General features: G+C 40.5%; 2 protein-coding genes across 3 annotated transcripts in view; one reads left to right on the plus strand and one right to left on the minus strand.

The window, feature by feature from the left end:
* YLPM1 (YLP motif containing 1) overlaps positions 1 to 6,226 on the plus strand; it is a 70,339-nt gene extending 64,113 nt beyond the window's left edge. The window contains exons 19-21 of one of the 2 annotated variants that reach the window (XM_087724250.1): positions 3,842 to 3,972; positions 5,419 to 5,599; positions 5,837 to 6,226. In XM_087724250.1, the coding sequence (XP_087580376.1) occupies positions 3,842 to 3,972; positions 5,419 to 5,565 (278 nt within the window). In that variant the 3' untranslated portion in view covers positions 5,566 to 5,599; positions 5,837 to 6,226. Of the gene's footprint in view, positions 1 to 3,841; positions 3,973 to 5,418; positions 5,600 to 5,836 lie in introns of those variants that run through there. The other variant, XM_087724262.1, reaches the window with a different exon arrangement.
* A 5,258-nt stretch (positions 6,227 to 11,484) lies between these two features.
* Positions 11,485 to 18,145, minus strand: LOC148049725 (uncharacterized). Its single transcript, XM_087704554.1, has 2 exons — positions 17,169 to 18,145; positions 11,485 to 11,832 (listed from the first exon to the last, which is right to left on the minus strand). Exons 1-2 carry the CDS (start codon positions 18,105 to 18,107, stop codon positions 11,485 to 11,487), a joined length of 1,287 nt encoding a protein of 428 aa, XP_087560680.1. The 5' UTR covers positions 18,108 to 18,145.
* Between the last annotated feature and the right edge of the window lie 521 nt (positions 18,146 to 18,666).

Below are 18,666 nucleotides of genomic sequence, written 5' to 3' on the forward strand. Positions count from 1 at the left end.
AGTTTTTCTTCTACAATAAATTCAATATTTTAAGCAAAGGGGGAAAAAGGTTCTGGGGGCATTGTATAAGATATAAAAATGAGAAACTGTAACATAACATGATCCAATAAAATACATTAAAATATTCATAAGCAAAGAATTAGTAATATGGCATTCTACCATATTATGGAAACATTCCTTGTTAAATCTGTAGTGTAGGCTACATATGGTGAATCTTCTAAGCATTTGTGCATCATAAGAGTTTACTTCATGCATGCATGTGACATAGTTTTTTTATTGGATTGTTCTAAATAGACATAAACTCGAATTTATATCACCTTTTGCAATTTTTTTTGAAAAAGTCCTGGAATGATTTAAAATATTTCTAATCCACTTCACAGTTATATGTGTGATACCTTTACCATATAATCAAAATGAACAATAAATAGTTCAATGCCAAAAGAAAACAATTGAAAAAATAAACCTGTTTTAACTTGTTGGAACTTAAGTGAAAACAAGCAGTAAAAAATTCCCAATAAAAGCTGTAGCAAAGACGGCTTTGAAAACTACGATTGCCACTCATCTCACCAGGGTATATGAATGGAGCCATTATACATGATCTAAAATCATTGTTCTGAGCCTGCCTATTTATTTATTAGTAATTGGAAGCTAGTTGAATATAATAAAGTTATTTAAATGATGTGAGATGTTTGTTACATTAGATAACATTCTTGATGCTGCACTCTGAATTAATTTAAATTACTGAATGGGATCTTAAAGAAGACCCAAATAAACCAAATCATTTTAGTTCAGCATCTGCGTTACCATACCAAACCTCCTAAGAGGGCTACCTTTGGTGTATCAGCTGAAATTGATTTAAAGAAATGGGCTATGAATAGTATTTATTTATAACACAGTTTGTAATAACACACGCATAGAAGATCTGATCAATTAACAATTGTTAAACTACTCAGACCATCCTTTTATATTTTGGAAACAAATGTGCTGCAGTGTTAGCTGGCTGCGTTCAGTTTGATGTTGGATGGCACATAAATAAAAGTCCCTTCCAACTCTGTTATTCTGTTAAATAAAAGATGTAAACCATAAATAAGAAAAACTACAGTTGTTAGTAGGTAACAATGAGAATGTGCTGTGCCTTCGCTTTTAATATTATCTGACAGTTCTTACATTTCTACAGTCTTGTTAACTTTTACTTACTGGCTTTCTTCCAGCTTATTATCAATTCTAAACACCTGGATCAAAGCATCTGCAGTCTTTCTAAACTTAATGGAAAGGCAGCAGAAAGGTTTTGGGTGGGGGTTTTCTTTGTTTTATGGTATAAGAATTTACTGTACAGATTTCCTGTTGACTCAGGCAAATGAAATTTTGTAAAACACTGTAGCAAGTACAGTGTATGGTGGAGCAAAGCAGCAACTTTCCAGCACAATCTTTTGAAACCAATTGGACATGTTGAACTTTAGGCACAAAAACCTCTAGTTTCCATGGGAGATGGAGAATATAAACATGTACTCTGGTCATATAGTTAAAAACTGATGAAAGGTAACAAAAACACTCCCATGTTGTCTTAGTTACATAACTTGACCACAGTCAGACAACACAGTGATAATGTTCCCAGTCAGACAATACAATGATAAAGTTCTTCTGAAGCTCAGTTGCTGTTGCTCCTGGTACCAACAAAATCAATAAAATGTCACTAAGTATTAGTTTCCTAATTCTAAAAACATTCCAGATGTTATTTACTTCAAATATTATCTGTAACATAATACAGCATGTTATATTCTGTATATTATCAACTTTTTGCATATTTGCTTGTAAAGGAATAATATGTGAACTAAAATGTCTTCTGTTAATTCTTTTGATCACTTACCTCATAATAATTCTTTTCTTGCATCAATTTTGCTAGTAGTAAATAAGACTTGATGAAAATAGACACAGATATAATTTGGTACAATGAAAGATTTGTTCCTTAGAACTTATTTCTTTGTTTTCTAGTCAGATATTGCCTAAACTATTCTTGTATCAGTTGAACAGAAGAATTAACTTGTTGAGCAGATGTGTCTGTTAACAATTTGTGGGTGCAACAGTAAAAAGCAAGCTGTTTATACCCTCCTACCCATTCAAGCTTTCTTTCCTGAATCTGTTCTTAAAGGCAAGAAAAATTAGCAAATACAATCACACACAATATATGTATACATAATTAATAATAATTGTGGCTGATGTGCAGGATTATTTAGATTGTGATTTGAGTTTGTAGCAGTTGCTGAATAGTTATATAAATCACATATAATCTGAAATATGCATATGGCTATATTTATTTATGGTTTGTAAACATTACCTCATGCTTCTCATTATCTCTTAAATGGAATTGGTTTTGGTAAGATAATTTGTGAAAATGTTGAATAGATTTCAGTACATTTTTACTATTATAGAAAAACTAAAGCCCTTAAAACCAGAATAAATTCTTCTGTTAACAGAAGAATTAAATATAGGCAAAATGTTTTAACTGGCTGCTTAATTTTTTTTTAAACATAATTATAAGTTTAATATCCCAATTATAATTTTGCAAAGTTTTTAAGTTCTTCCAGTAAAAATAACAAAGCAAAACAGCAGGGGTGAAATCCACTTACCTTTGCTACCGGTTCGGTAGCAATATGAATGTGCATATCTTCCGCACATGCACAGAGGATGCCTGTAAAGGTAAGCGAATTGCGAGTGGGGGGGAATCTGCTGTGCCACATGATTTATATTAGCTAGAAAGCAAGAAATCCTGCTTTCTAGCTAATATAAATCACGTGGCACAGCTGATCATCGTAAAAACCTGTTTGCCCAAACTGGTAGCATTTTTTTTACTACCAGTTTGGGTGAACCGGTCTGAACCAGTAGCATTTCACCCCTGATTTTTAGGATAGAGATAATTCTGAGGTAGAGAAACATAATATGTTAATTTTCAAATCAGTGCACTTTTCTGCATGTTTTGTTAACAAATAAGTATGTAAGTTATTTAAAATTTGATTCATAAAACAGCATAATATGGAATTTGCTATTTTTAATAATCTGATAGCCATTTAAAAGAATATTTAAAAGTTAAAATATTATATTTTGCATTTAAATATAGGTGTATTTATAATAAATTTAATATCTGTCTACTTCACAGTATGATGAGACTGGGATAATAATTTTAAATGATCTGTCTACTCCACAGATGGTGAGACTGAGAAAGATAGTTCTTTTGTATAAGAGAAACACCAGTATTACTTATATATGCTTGCATGTAGCCAAGTTTGAAAAATACTGTTTTAAAAAAATATGTTGATCTGTACCAAATAATTACTAGAATCACATATTTCAACTTTATATCAGCTGCTGAAGCAAAGGCAAAAAGAACCTCTGACCCGCTTTTGGATATAATTCCTCACAGCTGGTATTCTGCATTACATTCAAATTCTTTATCTGGTGATATTCTGAAATAATGTTCCATAATGCTTTGTGGAACATCTCCTGTATCTTCCATAGTGTTGGCTTAAAACATAGAATGGAACTTCTAAACTGGTCTTCAGAAATGCTTGCGGTATCGCCATTGTACATGGATTCTGTTAACGATTCGAGGCAAGAAGTAGCTTCCCTTATACATATGCCTGTTCATATTTTGCACACAAAAGGCTGAATTTCGAAAGGGTAGAAATGGGTGCTCCATTTTGAATTTATGCCACTCACAAAGACATCAACTAATATTTGGATTTCATCACTATATATTGTCAGTGACCTGTTTAAGAAAATCCCCATGCATTATATTTATGTATGCAAAAATTTTTTAACAATAAGGCTATGTGTTTGTTCTCAGACAAATTGGATGGGTTGCGAACTGGTACTAAGAGGAAACGTGACTGGGAAGCAATTGCCAGCAGAATGGAAGATTACCTTCAGCTTCCAGATGATTATGATAGCCGTGCTTCTGAACCTGGGAAAAAAAGGGTAATAAATGTCTTGGTTTAACATACCCAGCCACATCGAGCTTTAAGAAAACTCATTCTGATAGGGTGAATAGTTCTATTCTTGCAATGGTGATATTTGTTAATGGAATGCTATTGCTCAAAAGTATACTGAATAGATCATGTTGGTATATGATTCTTTTATATCTGGAGAGAACAACATTTCAGTATATTTAACATTGTTATGTTCGATGGAGTTATGTTAACATATGGATGAGATTGGTGAGGCAATTTCTTTTTCAACATTGAACTGCCTATTGGAAGTGCCTATGGTTTTAGGAGTTATCTCAAAATGGCAATGACCAATTATAGTTACTGGGGACTCCAAGAGCTGTGAAAAGTGACTGTGGGCACAATCTTATTTTTCAGTGGAATACACATTCCTCTCCCATCCAAACTAGCCAACTAAATGCAACTGGATTTAGGAGCATTGAGTTGTTGTCTCAGTAATTGAGAGTGGTCTCATTACTTTGTCAATATTTCCTTGAAATATGTCTATGGAGATTCTCTTATTGAAATAGTTTTTCACTTTTTTACCAAAGGTATGCAAAAATTGCTTAGAATGTAATTTTAAAAAGGATTTTATGAGGTTTTCCGGCTTTTGACTATCCATCCTGCCAACACATTTTGTAAGTTGCAAAGTCAGTAGAACGGTGGAACAAGATTCAGTGACAAATCTTTTTCCCCTCATTACTTTAGTGTTTTGTTTCTCAGTTTCATTATAATCTAATTAGTATAGTTTTTACAAATAAATAATATGGATGAAAGAAAGCAGAATGTGAATCAAGCTAGCAGTTTAATTTGCTTGGTATAAAATTGGAAAACAGACTGGTTAGAATATTATCTGTGTCCCCTTTATGATATGATATTGGTGATCTGTATCTAGAATAGAGCTGAATACAACAGCATTTAACTTCAGTAATCAAAGAGTATAAAAACTCCAATGGTAAAACATTAGCAACATTCCTAAATATTCAGAAAACAGATGCATATTGAATATGAAGAAAACGCCAGTATCCTCAGAGCTTGTTAGCGAAATTCTAAAGTTGTGTGGAACAGTCACACCGAGCTCTAAGGAACTGAATAGGTCCTTGTCCAATAAGAAGCAGAATTTAAAATATAAGTTAGCAAGTATTGAAAAATAAAAAATGGAAACATTTTTGAAAAATAATTCAATTTTTCATCCACTTCTCCAAGTAGGAAGGTTTGTGAAAGACAGCAAGATTAAAAAGATCTTCATCCAAATGCTTGATTTTAACTTTTGTTCACCTCTAAATACATTAGGAAGCTCAAGTAAAGTGATGGCTAATGCCTTTTCTAAATTGTCCAAAATCTCTGCAGGGGATAAAATTGTATCAGAGATTTATGCATGTTGCTTCTTTTTCCTGAAATGACTGTTATCCAAGCAGCACGTCTTTTTTTTTAATAGGTAAGGTGGGCAGATCTTGAAGAAAAAAAGGATGCAGACAGAAAGAGGGCCATTGGTTTTGTTGTGGGACAAACAGACTGGGAGAAAATCACAGATGAAAGTGGTCGTTTTGCTGAGAAAGCCCTCAATCGCACTAAATACATCTGAATTAGTTGGCACATGGAAGATGTCTTCCTTTCAGGTTAGAGCTGAACCTTCTATATCTTCATATGTACTTGACAATGAGCTAAAGAGCATGTGGTGGATGGGATGGATCTGGACACTATTTTAATCATTTGGTTAAAATCAGATGTTTAATCTCTGACTGCATGCAGTTTGGAGGAAAGAGAATAGCACAGTTCAAAAAATCCTGGTTTACTATCAGCTGTGATTACTTTTCCCAGGCTCATCATCTAATCTTTTTGTTTTTCCTCTACAGGCTGTTTGCTTTGGTGAGCGAAGTACACAAGGTGGTATGGTTGGAACATGTCATTGCCCATCTAGAGAGCTTTCTGATTCTTTCCTTTTGAACTTTTTTATTTCATTGTGTTCCTTCCATTTTAACTGCTGATCCAGGATCCCCAAGTTATATAATATCCTCTTGCATCTAAATGTGATAAAAATTTATGTTAAAATCAGTAGTCTTAGTTTTTATGTGTACAGTAGAATTGCAAGACAGTCCTGAAGCCATTTCCTCTGCCGTACTCTGACCCAATGTCAGCATTACTTTGTATTGTTGCTTTGTGCTATTGTTATTTTATACTGTACAAACTTGGTAGTTTATTGTACTAGGAAACAGAACAATAAACTTTCACTATGACTTTAATAATGTGGTTGACCATATATTTATGTTTTCTATTATCTCTGTATTTGATTTTTAAAACAAGAACTTCCCTAAATAGCGTGTTGGAGATTGGCAAGAAGATAAGTAAATGAAATAAGGTTGAGCCCCAAATTCTGGTCATTAAAATGCCCCATTTCCTTGTACATAAATCTCTTCAAAGCATTTTTATTCTCCACACAACTTTATTCTTCACACACTCATCAGTGCATTGGCTTAAAGCCATCTCAGCTGTCTGTCACAAGAAGAGAACTTTAATTTATATTTGACTTAAAATAATCTGTCATCAAATAATTTGGTTAAGCAGCTTTCTGAATAGTATATATCTTACGGGATGGGTAAGATACACTATATTGCCAAAAGTATTCGCTCACCTGCCTTTACTCGCATATGAACTTACTGTAAGTGACATCCCATTCCTAATCCATAGGGTTCAATATGACGTCGGTCCACCCTTTGCAGCTATAACAGCTTCAACTCTTCTGGGAATGCTGTCCACAAGGTTCAGGAGTGTGGTTATGGGAATTTTTGACCATTCTTCCAGAAGCACATTTTGAGGTCACACACTGATGTTGGACGAGTTTACGTGGCCTACCACTTCGCGGCTGAGTTGCTGTCGTTCCCAAACACTTCCACCTTCTTATAATACAGCTGACAGTTGACTGTGGAGCGAGGAAATTTCACGACTGGATTTGTTGCACAGGTGGCATCGTATCACAGTTCCATGCTGGAATTCACTGAGCTCCTGAGAGCGACCCATTCTTTCACAAATGTTTGTAAAAACAGTCTGCATGCCTAGGTACTTGATTTTATACACCTATGGCCATGGAAGTGATTGGAACACCTGATTCTGATTATTTGGATGGGTGAGCGAATACTTTTGGCAATATAGTGTATATTGCTTTCATTCTTGGCTGCTGTTTTTGTTTTGAATTGTACATCTAGCATTGTATATTTTATGGTTTCAATTAAATTTTAAGTACTACTCTGTCATTGTGACAAGAGGTGTATCAATTTAAATTGAAATAAATAAGATATGCATATCTTATTTATTTCCCATGCTTATTAATTAACCAATACAATTAACTTTTTGTCCTTCAAATAATTTCTGTTTATAGGTATAATAGTATTGATAATTCTGTTTTTCCTCTGTTGATGGAGGATTGTGATTTATTACTTAAGGAATAGTTGCTACTGAAATATATTTATTTACATGACTTTATCCAGTTTGATTAAATATGTATAATTAGAAGCTATTGATATATCAGAATACTGTATAGAATGTTAGAAGACTACAAAAACATTTGTTTGCATAATTTATCTTTATGCCACACTGTAACTTTTAATATTGGTAAGTTATTTTTGAGTCTTCATCTCACAGCAATTATGAACACACATTACACATTTTTTATGATTGGCTTGCAATATTAGAATTACACTCTGTTGGGTGCTAAGTAAAACCTATTAGTGGATTAAATAGTAACTAGTTCCAAATATATTTTTAAAAAGTTCTTGTTTAATCCAAAAGTTTTGTGCACTTATTTGTTAATATGATCATGCTTCTCACATCTATAAAATCCTACTAGTGAAAAATTTTACTGTTTTTCATCACAAGGGAAAATATTGTTTACCTTCTCATATTTAATTAAACAGGCAAATGTGAAATGAAAAAAGTTTGTCATAACATATTTGGTGATGTTTTAAGAAATTGTGAAATTACAAAATGTTCATGTCGATTTAATTAACAATTTTCAACTCTAAATCCTTAAATCTTTTATCTGCCTCTTGTGGAGTTACCAAAGTTAGAAGCAACTCAGCATGCACTGGAAATTTATAAAGTTCATAACATTGAGGCTCAAATAAAGTGGATTGTGTACTGTTTTTGGCTTGTTTTACTAACATTTTTATGCTTATTACAGTATTCAGTTAGCAGGAATGGTCAGGTGTGCAGAAATATTTTCCATATGGCTGGTATATGGGTGTTTTAAAATACCTAAAAGCTTATAAGTGATGATGATGTTATCCATTCAGTTGTGTCCGACTCTTGGTGATTCTATGAACCAGGTCTTTCTATGTCTTTTGAGCTTGCACTACTTCTTTAAGTGGTTCTGTGCTCTGGCTGGTGTCAGCTTTTATGGTGTCCAGCCACCATGTTCTTTGGTTACTTTTTACCATTAACTCTTCTAAACATAATTGCTTTCTTCAGTGAATTCCCCCACATGACATGACCAAAATAAGTGAGGCACAGTTTCGTGATTTTGCCTTCCAGTGATATGCCTGATGTTATGTGCTCCAGTACTTGTTTGATAGTCACCTTTATTGTCCAAAGAATATGCAATATGCAATATCCAATCTTCACAACCATATATACTGGTCAAAAAATAAAGGGAACACAAAAATAAGACATCCTAGATCTGAATGAATGAAATATTCTTATTAAATACTTTGTTCATTACATAGTTGAATGTGCTGACAACAAAATCACACAAAAATTATCAATGGAAATCAAATTTAGCAACTATGGAGGTCTGGATTTGGAGTTACACTCAAAATTAAAGTGGAAAAAAACACTACAGGCTGATCCAACTTTGATGTAATGTCCTTAAAACAAGTCAAAATGAGGCTCAGTAGTGTGTGTGGCCTCCATGTGCCTGTATGATCTCCCTACAACGCCTGGGCATGCTACTGATGAGATGGTGGATGGTCTCCTGAGGGATCTCCTCCCGCACGTGGATTAAAGCATCCCCCAACTCCTGGACAGTCTGGTGCAACGTGCCGTTGGTGGATGGAGCGAGACATGATGTCCCAGATGTGTTCAATTGGATTCAGGTCTGGGGAATGGGCAGGCCAGTCCATAGCATCAATGCCTTCGTCTTGCAGTAACTGCTGACACACTCCAGCCATATGAGGTCTAGTATTGTCTTGCATTAGGAGGAACCCAGGGCCAACCGCACCAGCATATTGTCTCACAAGGGGTCTGAGGATCTCGGTACCTAATGGCAGTCAGGCTACATCTGGTGAGAACATGGAAGATTGTGCGGCCCCCTAAAGAAATGCCACACCATTACCAACCCAGTGCCAAACCGGTCATGCTGGAGGATGTTGCAGGCAGCAGAACTTTCTCCACAGCGTCTCCAGACCCTGTCAAATGTGCTCAGTGTGAACCTGCTTTCATCTGTGAAGAGCACAGGGCGCCAGTGGCAAATTTGCCAATCTTGGTGTTCTCTGGCAAATACCAAACATCCTGCACAGTGTTGGGCTGTAAGCACAACCCTCACCTGTGGACGTTGGGCCCTCATACCACCCTCATGGAATCTGTTTCTGACCGTTTGAGCAGCCATGTGCACATTTGTGGCCCGTTGGAGGTCATTTTGCAGCGCTCTGGCAGTGCTGCTCCTGTCCCTCCTTGCACAAAGGTGGAGGTAGCGGTCCTGATGCTGGGTTGTTGCCCTCCTATGGCCTCCTCATCTCCTGATGTACTGGCCTGTCTCCTGGTAGCACCTCCATGCTCTGGACACTACGCTGACAGACACAGCAAACCTTTTCGCCACAGCTCGCAATGATGTGCCATCCTGGATTAGCTGCACTACCTGAGCCACTTGTGTGGGTTGTAGACTCCATCTCATGCTACCACTAGAGTGAAAGCACCAGCAGCATTCAAAACTGACCAAACTATCAGCCAGAAAGCATAGGAACTGAGAAGTGGTCTGTGGTCACCACCTGCAGAACCACTCCTTTATTGAGGATGTCTTGCTAATTGCCTATGCTTTCAACCTGTAACAACAGCATGTAAAATTGATTGTCAATCAGTGTTGCTACCTAAGTGGACAGTTTGATTTCACAGAAGTGTGATTGAGTTGGAGTTACTTTGTGTTAAGTGTTCCCTTTATTTTTTTTGAGCAGTGTACTATCTGATGCTAGGAGTACCACAACCTCATTGCGTGATAACAGTCAAATAGCTCCTAACTTCATCAAAAGTTTTCTTTTGCCATGTACCCCACCATTTCACTGTAGAATTTAACTTTTCTAACTACATTTTTCAAAACAAAGATTTCTTTGCATCGGTTATTCAATAAATATCTTTCTAACAATTATGAACAATTTATTGAATTAAAATCTGGTGGTAAATGTTATAAAAACAATTTTAATAATAAAATGTTGCCCTAATAAATGTATTGTTTTAAATGTGTTATAATTTAAGAATTTTGTTTTTTACGACTGATGAATAGACATGTACATGAATAGACATGAATATGAATATATTTTATTTCAATTACCTTGTCATCAAATGGAAATAAAACTTGAGTAATTTTTGTTCTGAATAATCACAAAAAAGCACTACACTCAGGTGAAATTCAGCAGGTTCCAACAGGTTCTGGAGAACTGGTAGCAGAAATTTTGAGTAATGTGAAAGGGTGTTGGTCTTACCTGATGTGCCTTTTCTCATGGAGTGGAGATAGCATCCAGGAATGGGTTGACCTCGTCTGGGTTGATTCTGTCAGAAGCTGAAGTCCTGTATGATGCTGTGTCAGAGACTGTAGCTTCCTACAGCACCAAAGCCAGTGCTGCTACCTGCCCCTCGGTAGTGTTGGGCGATAACCCCTGTCCAGTCCATCCTGGAGGAACTCAAGAATTTGGGTAAGGTGGAATTATATATGCAGGATGTGAAGGGCCTCCTAGAGGCCTGGATGGTTTTAATGACCCTGGAGGAAAAATTGTCCTCCCTCAGAACGCTCCACTCAAGAGCCAGGTGGTCAGATGGAGCCACTGTAGTTCTGGATGAACCAATGCCCCCTGGCTGAGTGAAATCTTGTCCTGAGGGATCCTCCAGGGCTGAGCCAATGACAGGTTCACCAGATCTGCAAACCACAGCTGTCTGGGCCAGTCGGGCGAGAAGCTGGATCTTCGCCCTCTCTGCTAGTGCCTTCCATATCACCCTTGGGATAAGGAGAAGAGGAGGGAAGGCATACAGTATTCCTGGAGGCCAAGGACATCGGAGAGCATCTACTCCCTCCACCCCTGGCATCGGAAACCTGGCATAAAATCTTGGCAGCTGAGCATTGTCTGGAATGGCAAAGAGTTCCACCACTGGGAGGCTGAAACAGTCCATGAGTTCCCAAAATAGTGACAAGTACAGAATCTACTCCGCATGGTCTACTGTAGCTCTGCTGAGCCAGTCTGCACGTTTGTCACCCCTGAGATATGCTCCACTACAATGGATAACAAGTGCCTCTTCGCCCAGAGGCCTAGTCGCTTGGCTTCCTGCATAAGGGACCTAGAGCGGGTCCCCCCTGACGGTTAATGTGCGATTTGGTGGCCATGTCCGTCAGAACGAGGATGTGCTTACCAGAGACCGCCTGTTGGAAATTGTGGAGGGACGGGTACACCGCCCTTAGCTCCAAGCAATTGATGTTGTGGGTCTGGTCACTCTGGTTCCACTGCCCTTGGGCCATCTGCAACTGAAGATGCCCCCCTCCCCAACTGAAGAGGCTGATGGCCATAGTGACAGTGACCCGGGCTCTTTGAAGTAACAGCTCTTGGCAATGGCTGGAGGGAACTATGTCCCTGGCCAGTGAACTACTTGTGCCTGTCCTCTGAAAAGGTAAGAGAAACCATTGAAAGTCTCTGGCATGCAGTTGTGCCCAGGGAACAATGGAAATACTGGACATCATCTTGCCCAGGAGCTACGTGTTTTTGTACGCTGCCCTGAGTCCTTTGGGAGAAGGGCGGCATATAAGTCCAATAAATCTAAACCTGTGAGAGCAGGGCCAAGGATATGATTCGCTCCCTTTTGACCAGACCTGCTAGGTCCTTGAGGCTGGTCTGCCGCTCCTGGGATAGGTAAAACCTGCATGCCACCGTATCAATGATTGCTCCCAAATGAAACAGGCAGTTTGTAGTGGTAAGGTGGCTGTTTATGTTAATAGAGAACCCGTGCTGCTGCAGTGCCTGTGTCGTGACCCTCAGGTCCTCTTTAGCCTGGATGGCAGAGGAGGACTGGATCAATATATCATCTAGATAGCACTAGTCGCACATGGGCATAGCCTGAAAATGGGCTGCCAATGCTGCTAGAACTTTTGTGAATGCCCTAGGTGCCGATGAGAGACCGGATGGTAGGGCTCTATACTGATAGTGGTAATCCACATAATGAAAGCAGAGATATTGCCGATGAAGTGGCAAAATAAACATATGGAGATAAGTCTCTGTTAAATCAATAGACATGAGGTAGTTGCCCTCCTGCATGCCCCCCAGAATAGTTTGCAGAGTGCATCATAAACCGCCTGTAAAGCAGATGGTGGTTCAGTTTAAGATGTAGAATAGCTCTCCAGCCCCACCCTGAGGCCTTGGAGATCACGAATAGAATAGAATAGAATCCCTGGCCTTGTTGAGCCTCTGGCACCCACTGGGTTGCTCGAATGTCCAGCAGTTGCTGAATTGCTGACTATGAGGGCTCTCTTTGCAATGTCTTTTGAGAGTGGGCAGCAAATAAAGAACCTTGGGAATATGGAAAGGAATTCAAGGGAAAGCCCCAACCTCACTGTGTCTCTGACCCATGCGTCTAGTTTCCTCCCATTGGTTGGCAAAAAGGGCCAGGCAGCCCCCGATGGGAGGGAGGGATGTGCCAGTATTAGGGGCACTGAAAGGAATGACCTCCACTGCGAAAAGACTGCTTAGACTGTCTACCTCTAGGTGGTCAGTCTCACTGTTGCCACTGCCTTGGGAAGTAACCCCCCCTTGGGCCTGGAATTTTTTGATCTGGGGTCTGGGGCCCGAAAGGAAGGCCGTCTCATGTATGGCAAGGGGCAAAAAAAGTCCTTCCTAGTTACAAGCAGCAAAATTCTTCTCTTGTCTCCTGAGTCCACCAGATATTCACCCAACAAGTAATCCCCTTTAAAGGGAGCTGATGCTAGATGCCACTTGTGGTGACATCCGTCTGCCATTGGTGAAGCCAGAGTAAGTAGTATGCCACTACGGAACAGATCATAGACTTTGAGGCAAATCTGGCAGTTTTGAGTGTGGCATCCATCAAAAACTGGATCACTGCCACCAGTTTGTTGATATCCTGGTGTGCTCTGGTATTGGCTGCCGGGATCCTCTCCTGCAGCTGTCGAAGCCAAAGTAATGATGTCCAGTTGAAAAATGAGGCGGTCACCGATGCTCACCCACGTAGCTACTTGATGGCTACTCTGCAGAGTTGAATCTGTCCATCTGTCTTCCGGTTTCAGAGACTCCTGGTACACCAGGCATGGTGGAAGACACTGGTGTGTCTACTGTCGGTAGTTGAAGCATCCGGGCCAGCTCAGGTCCCATATTGTAAAAACGTCTATTAGCCGAGGTTGGCATAGGACCCAACGTAGGTGAGTTCCACTGCCTTTGGACTATGTCAACAAAGAGTCTTGGTGATGGAATTGTCTCTGCCTCAGTGGTAGGCTCTGAAAAGATGGGTCTGTTGTGCTGGTCAGGCTCTCTGTGTCCGGGTCAACTGCCTTGACCCCGAGTCTGGCTTAATTCTTAGCCTTGAAAAGGAGTGAGTTGAACATGCCAGGTTGAAACAATCTGGTGAAGGCCGGCTGTTCTGGTATCATACTCTCATCGTCTGACAAGTCTGCTTCCCTTTGCCCTCCCTCTTCTGAGAGCAGGGATGGGAGAGTATACCTCAGAGCTGGCTAAAATTCCTGCATGATTCATGTGGAGCCCAGAAGCCACCAAGGAGGCTTGTCTAGATTGTTGTTGGAGCCCAGCTGTAATGCCTTGCCTGATTGCACTTGCAATAATGTCCTACAAATTAGGCTAGGCTATTGGGTCTGCCTGCAATTCTGAGCCAAGACCCGCAGCTGTTCAGGTAAATGTGGCTTCTGGAGCAGCACTGGCTGAAGTACAAGGCCAATCAATGTTGTCAGCTGGGATGGTCAAATCTGAAACCGATCCCCATAGGCCTGTGTTGTTTACAGGGAAAACGATTTGGGGGAGAAGCCCTAGCAATAGAGGAGTGCCCTAACAGCTTTTGACAGACTCAGTCCAATCAGTGAGCAGACAAGGTCAGCCCATTCCTGCACGCTGTCTCCACCACAATGGAGAACTGACAAATACCACCTCTGGTTGGCCCCAGAGTGGGGAGAGAATGGGGATTTTGCAATACCCTTCCCCCAGGAGTGAGGTGGGAATGGAGATTTTGCAGTATCCTTCCCCTGCCATGCCGACCAAGCCACGCCCACAGAACCGGTAGTAAAAAAAATTGAATTTCACCACTGACTACACTGAATATTCATATTATTTCAAACTACACTTTTCAGTAGATGCACATCTCTCATTCAGTTTGGTGTTACTATACATATATATGTAAAACAGCCTGAAACTAAAAGCATACTACAGGGTTTTTTAATATTTTTGAAAGCATCTTTCCAATTCTATTTAATTTTTTACTTGTATTTTCTGTTTGTGTTGAACACATTTGTATTCAAGTGGATAATAATTTCCTTTTTTATATCAGAATATTTTTCTTTTTATACAATTACACACAAAGTGTGCAAAGTAAGGAAAATAATTAAAAATCCATTAGGGATAAAGAAAAGGAATAGCAATTAACTTTCATTATCTATAACAGTAACTATGCATTGCTATGGAAACTATGGAAAATGTGTTCCAACATGATATGGAAAATAAATATGCGTTGATCTTTAAATCTGTATCCTCCCCCAATAATTTGAACTATTAATTTATGTTGCTTTGATTATTTTCATATTCCTTTCAGTTAATCATGTAATTTTTATTAGTTGCAAATTGTTTGTATATTTATACTGCAGAAAAAAATAAGAGTTCTATTTTGGAAACTTGATTGGTGCTACATAAATTACAAGTACCAGAATCATTCATACTTCTGATAACTGAAATAGCAATGAAGGTTTTAACTAATTAGTATAGGAGACAGGAGTGGAGCCGATGCAAGCATTTTCCTATGTACAGAATTGGTTCTATATCAAAATTGTGTGTTAGACTCTTAATGAGGCCTGAAAAGTTATACAGTAAACAGAACATTTGGTCCCATAGTAGTATATAGTACCATACTACTATAAAGAATAGTTCTTTATACTATTCCATAAAATTGGACAAGCATTTACCACTATTAAAATAGGAATAGCTTTTGCTGTGTAAAGTTTTGCTGGACAATGTGAAGATATGGAAATGTAACCCAATAATGATGGTTTTCCTTGGAAAGTTAATATATTTATAAACGTTTGTATATCACAACATATTATCATATCTACAGTTGTTACTTGCTAGCTACAATGATCTCTATACTAATCTAAAGCTGGAAAGAATGGTGACTTCTAAAGAGGGGGAAAACCTTCTCTAGGAAGCTGCTCCTCTCCGCAGAAAAATGGAACCTTTAAAACTGGATACAACAAACTGCTAACAAATAAGAACAAACTCTGGGATTGCTCTGCAGAAGAGAAGTGGAAAAAATAGGAAAGTGTTCGTCAGGGGCTGCTTAAGACATTTCTGGAAATTGAAAAAGATATAACTCAGGTGGCACTTGAAGAATGTTTATAAGCTTTCAGGTGTTAGGTTAGGTTAGGTTTTTTGGATTTATATGCCGCCCTTCTCCCAAGGACTCACGGCGGCTTACAATATAAGAAAACACATATTACAAAAATTAAAAGGGACATTAAATAAAGTATCCAAAAAACCCCAATTGATATTTACAATAAAAATTTAAAAATTAAATTAAAATTAACAACCAAATTAATCCTATATTTTATTCTATTCAGGTCAGACCGGCTTGCTGGAAAAACCAACTTTTTAGGGCACGTCAGAAGGACCGGAGGATTATGCGAAGCTCCGGGGGCAGCTCATTCCAGAAGGAAGGGGCTCCCACAGAGAAGGCTCTGCCTCTGGGGGTCGCTAGCTGACACTGTCTGTCCGACGGCACCCTGAAGAAGCCAACTCTGTGGGATCGCACTGGACAGTGGGATGCTACTAGTGGCAGTAGGTGGTCTCGCAGGTATCCTGGACCTAAGCCATGGCATGCTTTAAAGATCATAATTAGTACCTTGAATCGCACCCGGAAGACAAATGGCAACCAGTGCAGGCTGCCTAAAAGGGGTGTAACATGGGAGCACCTATATTTCCCCATAATAACCCGCGCAGCCGCATTCTGGAGCAGTTGAAGCCTCCGGGTGCTCTTCAAGGGCAGTCCCACCTAGAGAGCATTACAGTAGTCCAGGCAAGAAAGGATGAGGGCATGAGTGACTGTGCACAGAGCATCTCAATCCAGAAAGGGGCGCAACTGATGTATCAGGCAAACCTGGTAAAAGGCCCCCCTGGTCACGGCTGTCAGGTGTTCTTCTAAACTAAGCTGCGTATCCAGGAGGACTCCCAGATTGCGGGCCCTCTCTGAGGCGGGTAAAGTTTCTCCCCTATCAAAGATGGAACAAGATGCACAAATCGGGATAATGGAAACCACAGCCACTCAGTCTTGGAGGGATTGAGCTTGAGCCTGTTCCTCCCCATCCAGATCCGCACAGCCTCCAGGCATCGGGACATCACATCGAGGGCATTGTTTGGGTGGTTTGGGGTAGAGATGAAAAGTTGGGTATCATATATAGCATATTGATGATACCGTACGCCAAAACCAGGATGATCTCGCCCAGCGGTTTCATATATATGTTGAACAGGAGGGATAAGAGAACCGACCCCTGCAGCACCCCACAAGTGACGCGCCTCAGGGTCGATCCCTGTCCTCCCATCAACATGAACTGCGACCGATCCGACAGGAGGAGAACCACCACAAAACGGTGCCCCCCACTCCGAACCCCCCAACTCATCGCAGTAGGATACCATGGTCGATGGTATCGAAAGTTGCTGAGAGATCTAATAGGACCAGGACAGAGGAGCAGCCCCTGTCCCGGGCCCACCAGAAATCATCAACCAACGCGACCAATGCCGTCTCCATGCTGTGCTCAGGCCTGAAACCTGACTGAAATGGATCCAGATAGGCAGCTTCATCCACGTACTGGGGAAGCTGACGTGCTACCACACTTTCGACAACCTTCGCTACAAAGCGAAGGTTGGGGACCAGACGATAGTTGGCTAAAGAGGCTGGGTCCAGGGAAGGCTTCTTAAGGAGGGACCTCACCACTGCCTCCTTCAAGGCTGTGGGAAAGAACCTCTCTCTCAATGAAGTGTTGGTAATCGCTTGAAGCCAGCCTTGTGTCACCTCCCGGGAAGCCAAAGCTAACCAAGAGGGACACGGGTCCAGCACACAAGTGGCAGCACTGAGTCTCCCCATAATCCTGTCCATGCCCTCGGGGGTCACAGGGTCAAACTCCTCCCAGATAGTCTCCACAAGATTCATCCCCGTCGACTCGCCCAAATCTACCCAGTCAGAGTCCAAGCCTGTCCAAATCTGAGCAATTTTCTCCTGCAGATACTGAACAAATTCTTCAGCCCTATCCTGCAAGGGGTCTTTCCCAGTTCCTTGATTAAGTAAGGAGCGGATCACCCTAAACAGGGGAGCTGGGCAGTCATCTGCGGACGCGATAAGAGCGGAAAAATGTTGCCGTTTTGCCGCTTTTATCGCCACTAAGTAGGATTTAATATGAATTCTTACTAGTGTTTGATCAGATTCGGACCAGCTGGCCCTCCAACCACTCTCAAGGGGTCTTTTCCAGCGTTTCATCTCCCGGAGCTCCTTGGTAAACCAGGTAGCTACCCGGGATCGACACCGGGTCAGAAGCCACAAAGGCACAACACGGTCCAAGGCCCCAGTGGCCGCCCTATCCCAGGCTTCCACTAGGGCTTCGGTCGAGCTGTGAGCAAGCAATTCAGGAAAAATCCCAAGCTCCATCAGGAACTTTTCAGGGTCCATCAGGCGCCTGGAGCAGAATCATCTATTCGGTTCCGCCTCCCTGCGGCGAAGGGTAGCAGTATGGAAGTCAAGCCTGATGAGGAAATGATGAGACCATGACAAGGGTTGGATAGAAATATCCCCTAAATCTAGATCATTCATCCACTGCCCAGAGACAAAAATCAGGTCAAGCGTGTGTCCCCTGTTATGGGTGGAGTCTTGAATTAACTGAGTTAGGTCCATAGCCCTCATGGAAGCCATGAACTCCCAAGCTGATTCGGATGTCTCGCCAATGGAAGGTAGATTGAAATCCCCCAGGATCATAAGCCGGATAACAACCAATCCGGATTGATCAACAACCAATCCGGATAACACATCCAGCAGCTCCAGCAGGGCCGATGAAACGTAGCAGGGAGACAGGTATGTAACAAAAAGGCCCACCTGAACTCCAAGGCCCCATTTCACAAAAAGGGACGCACACCTGCCTATCTGAAGCACAGTGACCTCCTGAGGTCCGAGACTTTCCCTAATAACCACCGCCACCACCACCCACCCCTGCCCTGGGCTCTCAGCTGGTGAA

Source organism: Thamnophis sirtalis, unplaced genomic scaffold (genome assembly GCF_051295495.1).
Source record: "Thamnophis sirtalis isolate CommonGarterSnake01/CBP01778 unplaced genomic scaffold, rThaSir2_p1.2 scaffold_1, whole genome shotgun sequence".
NCBI lineage: Eukaryota > Metazoa > Chordata > Lepidosauria > Squamata > Natricidae > Thamnophis > Thamnophis sirtalis.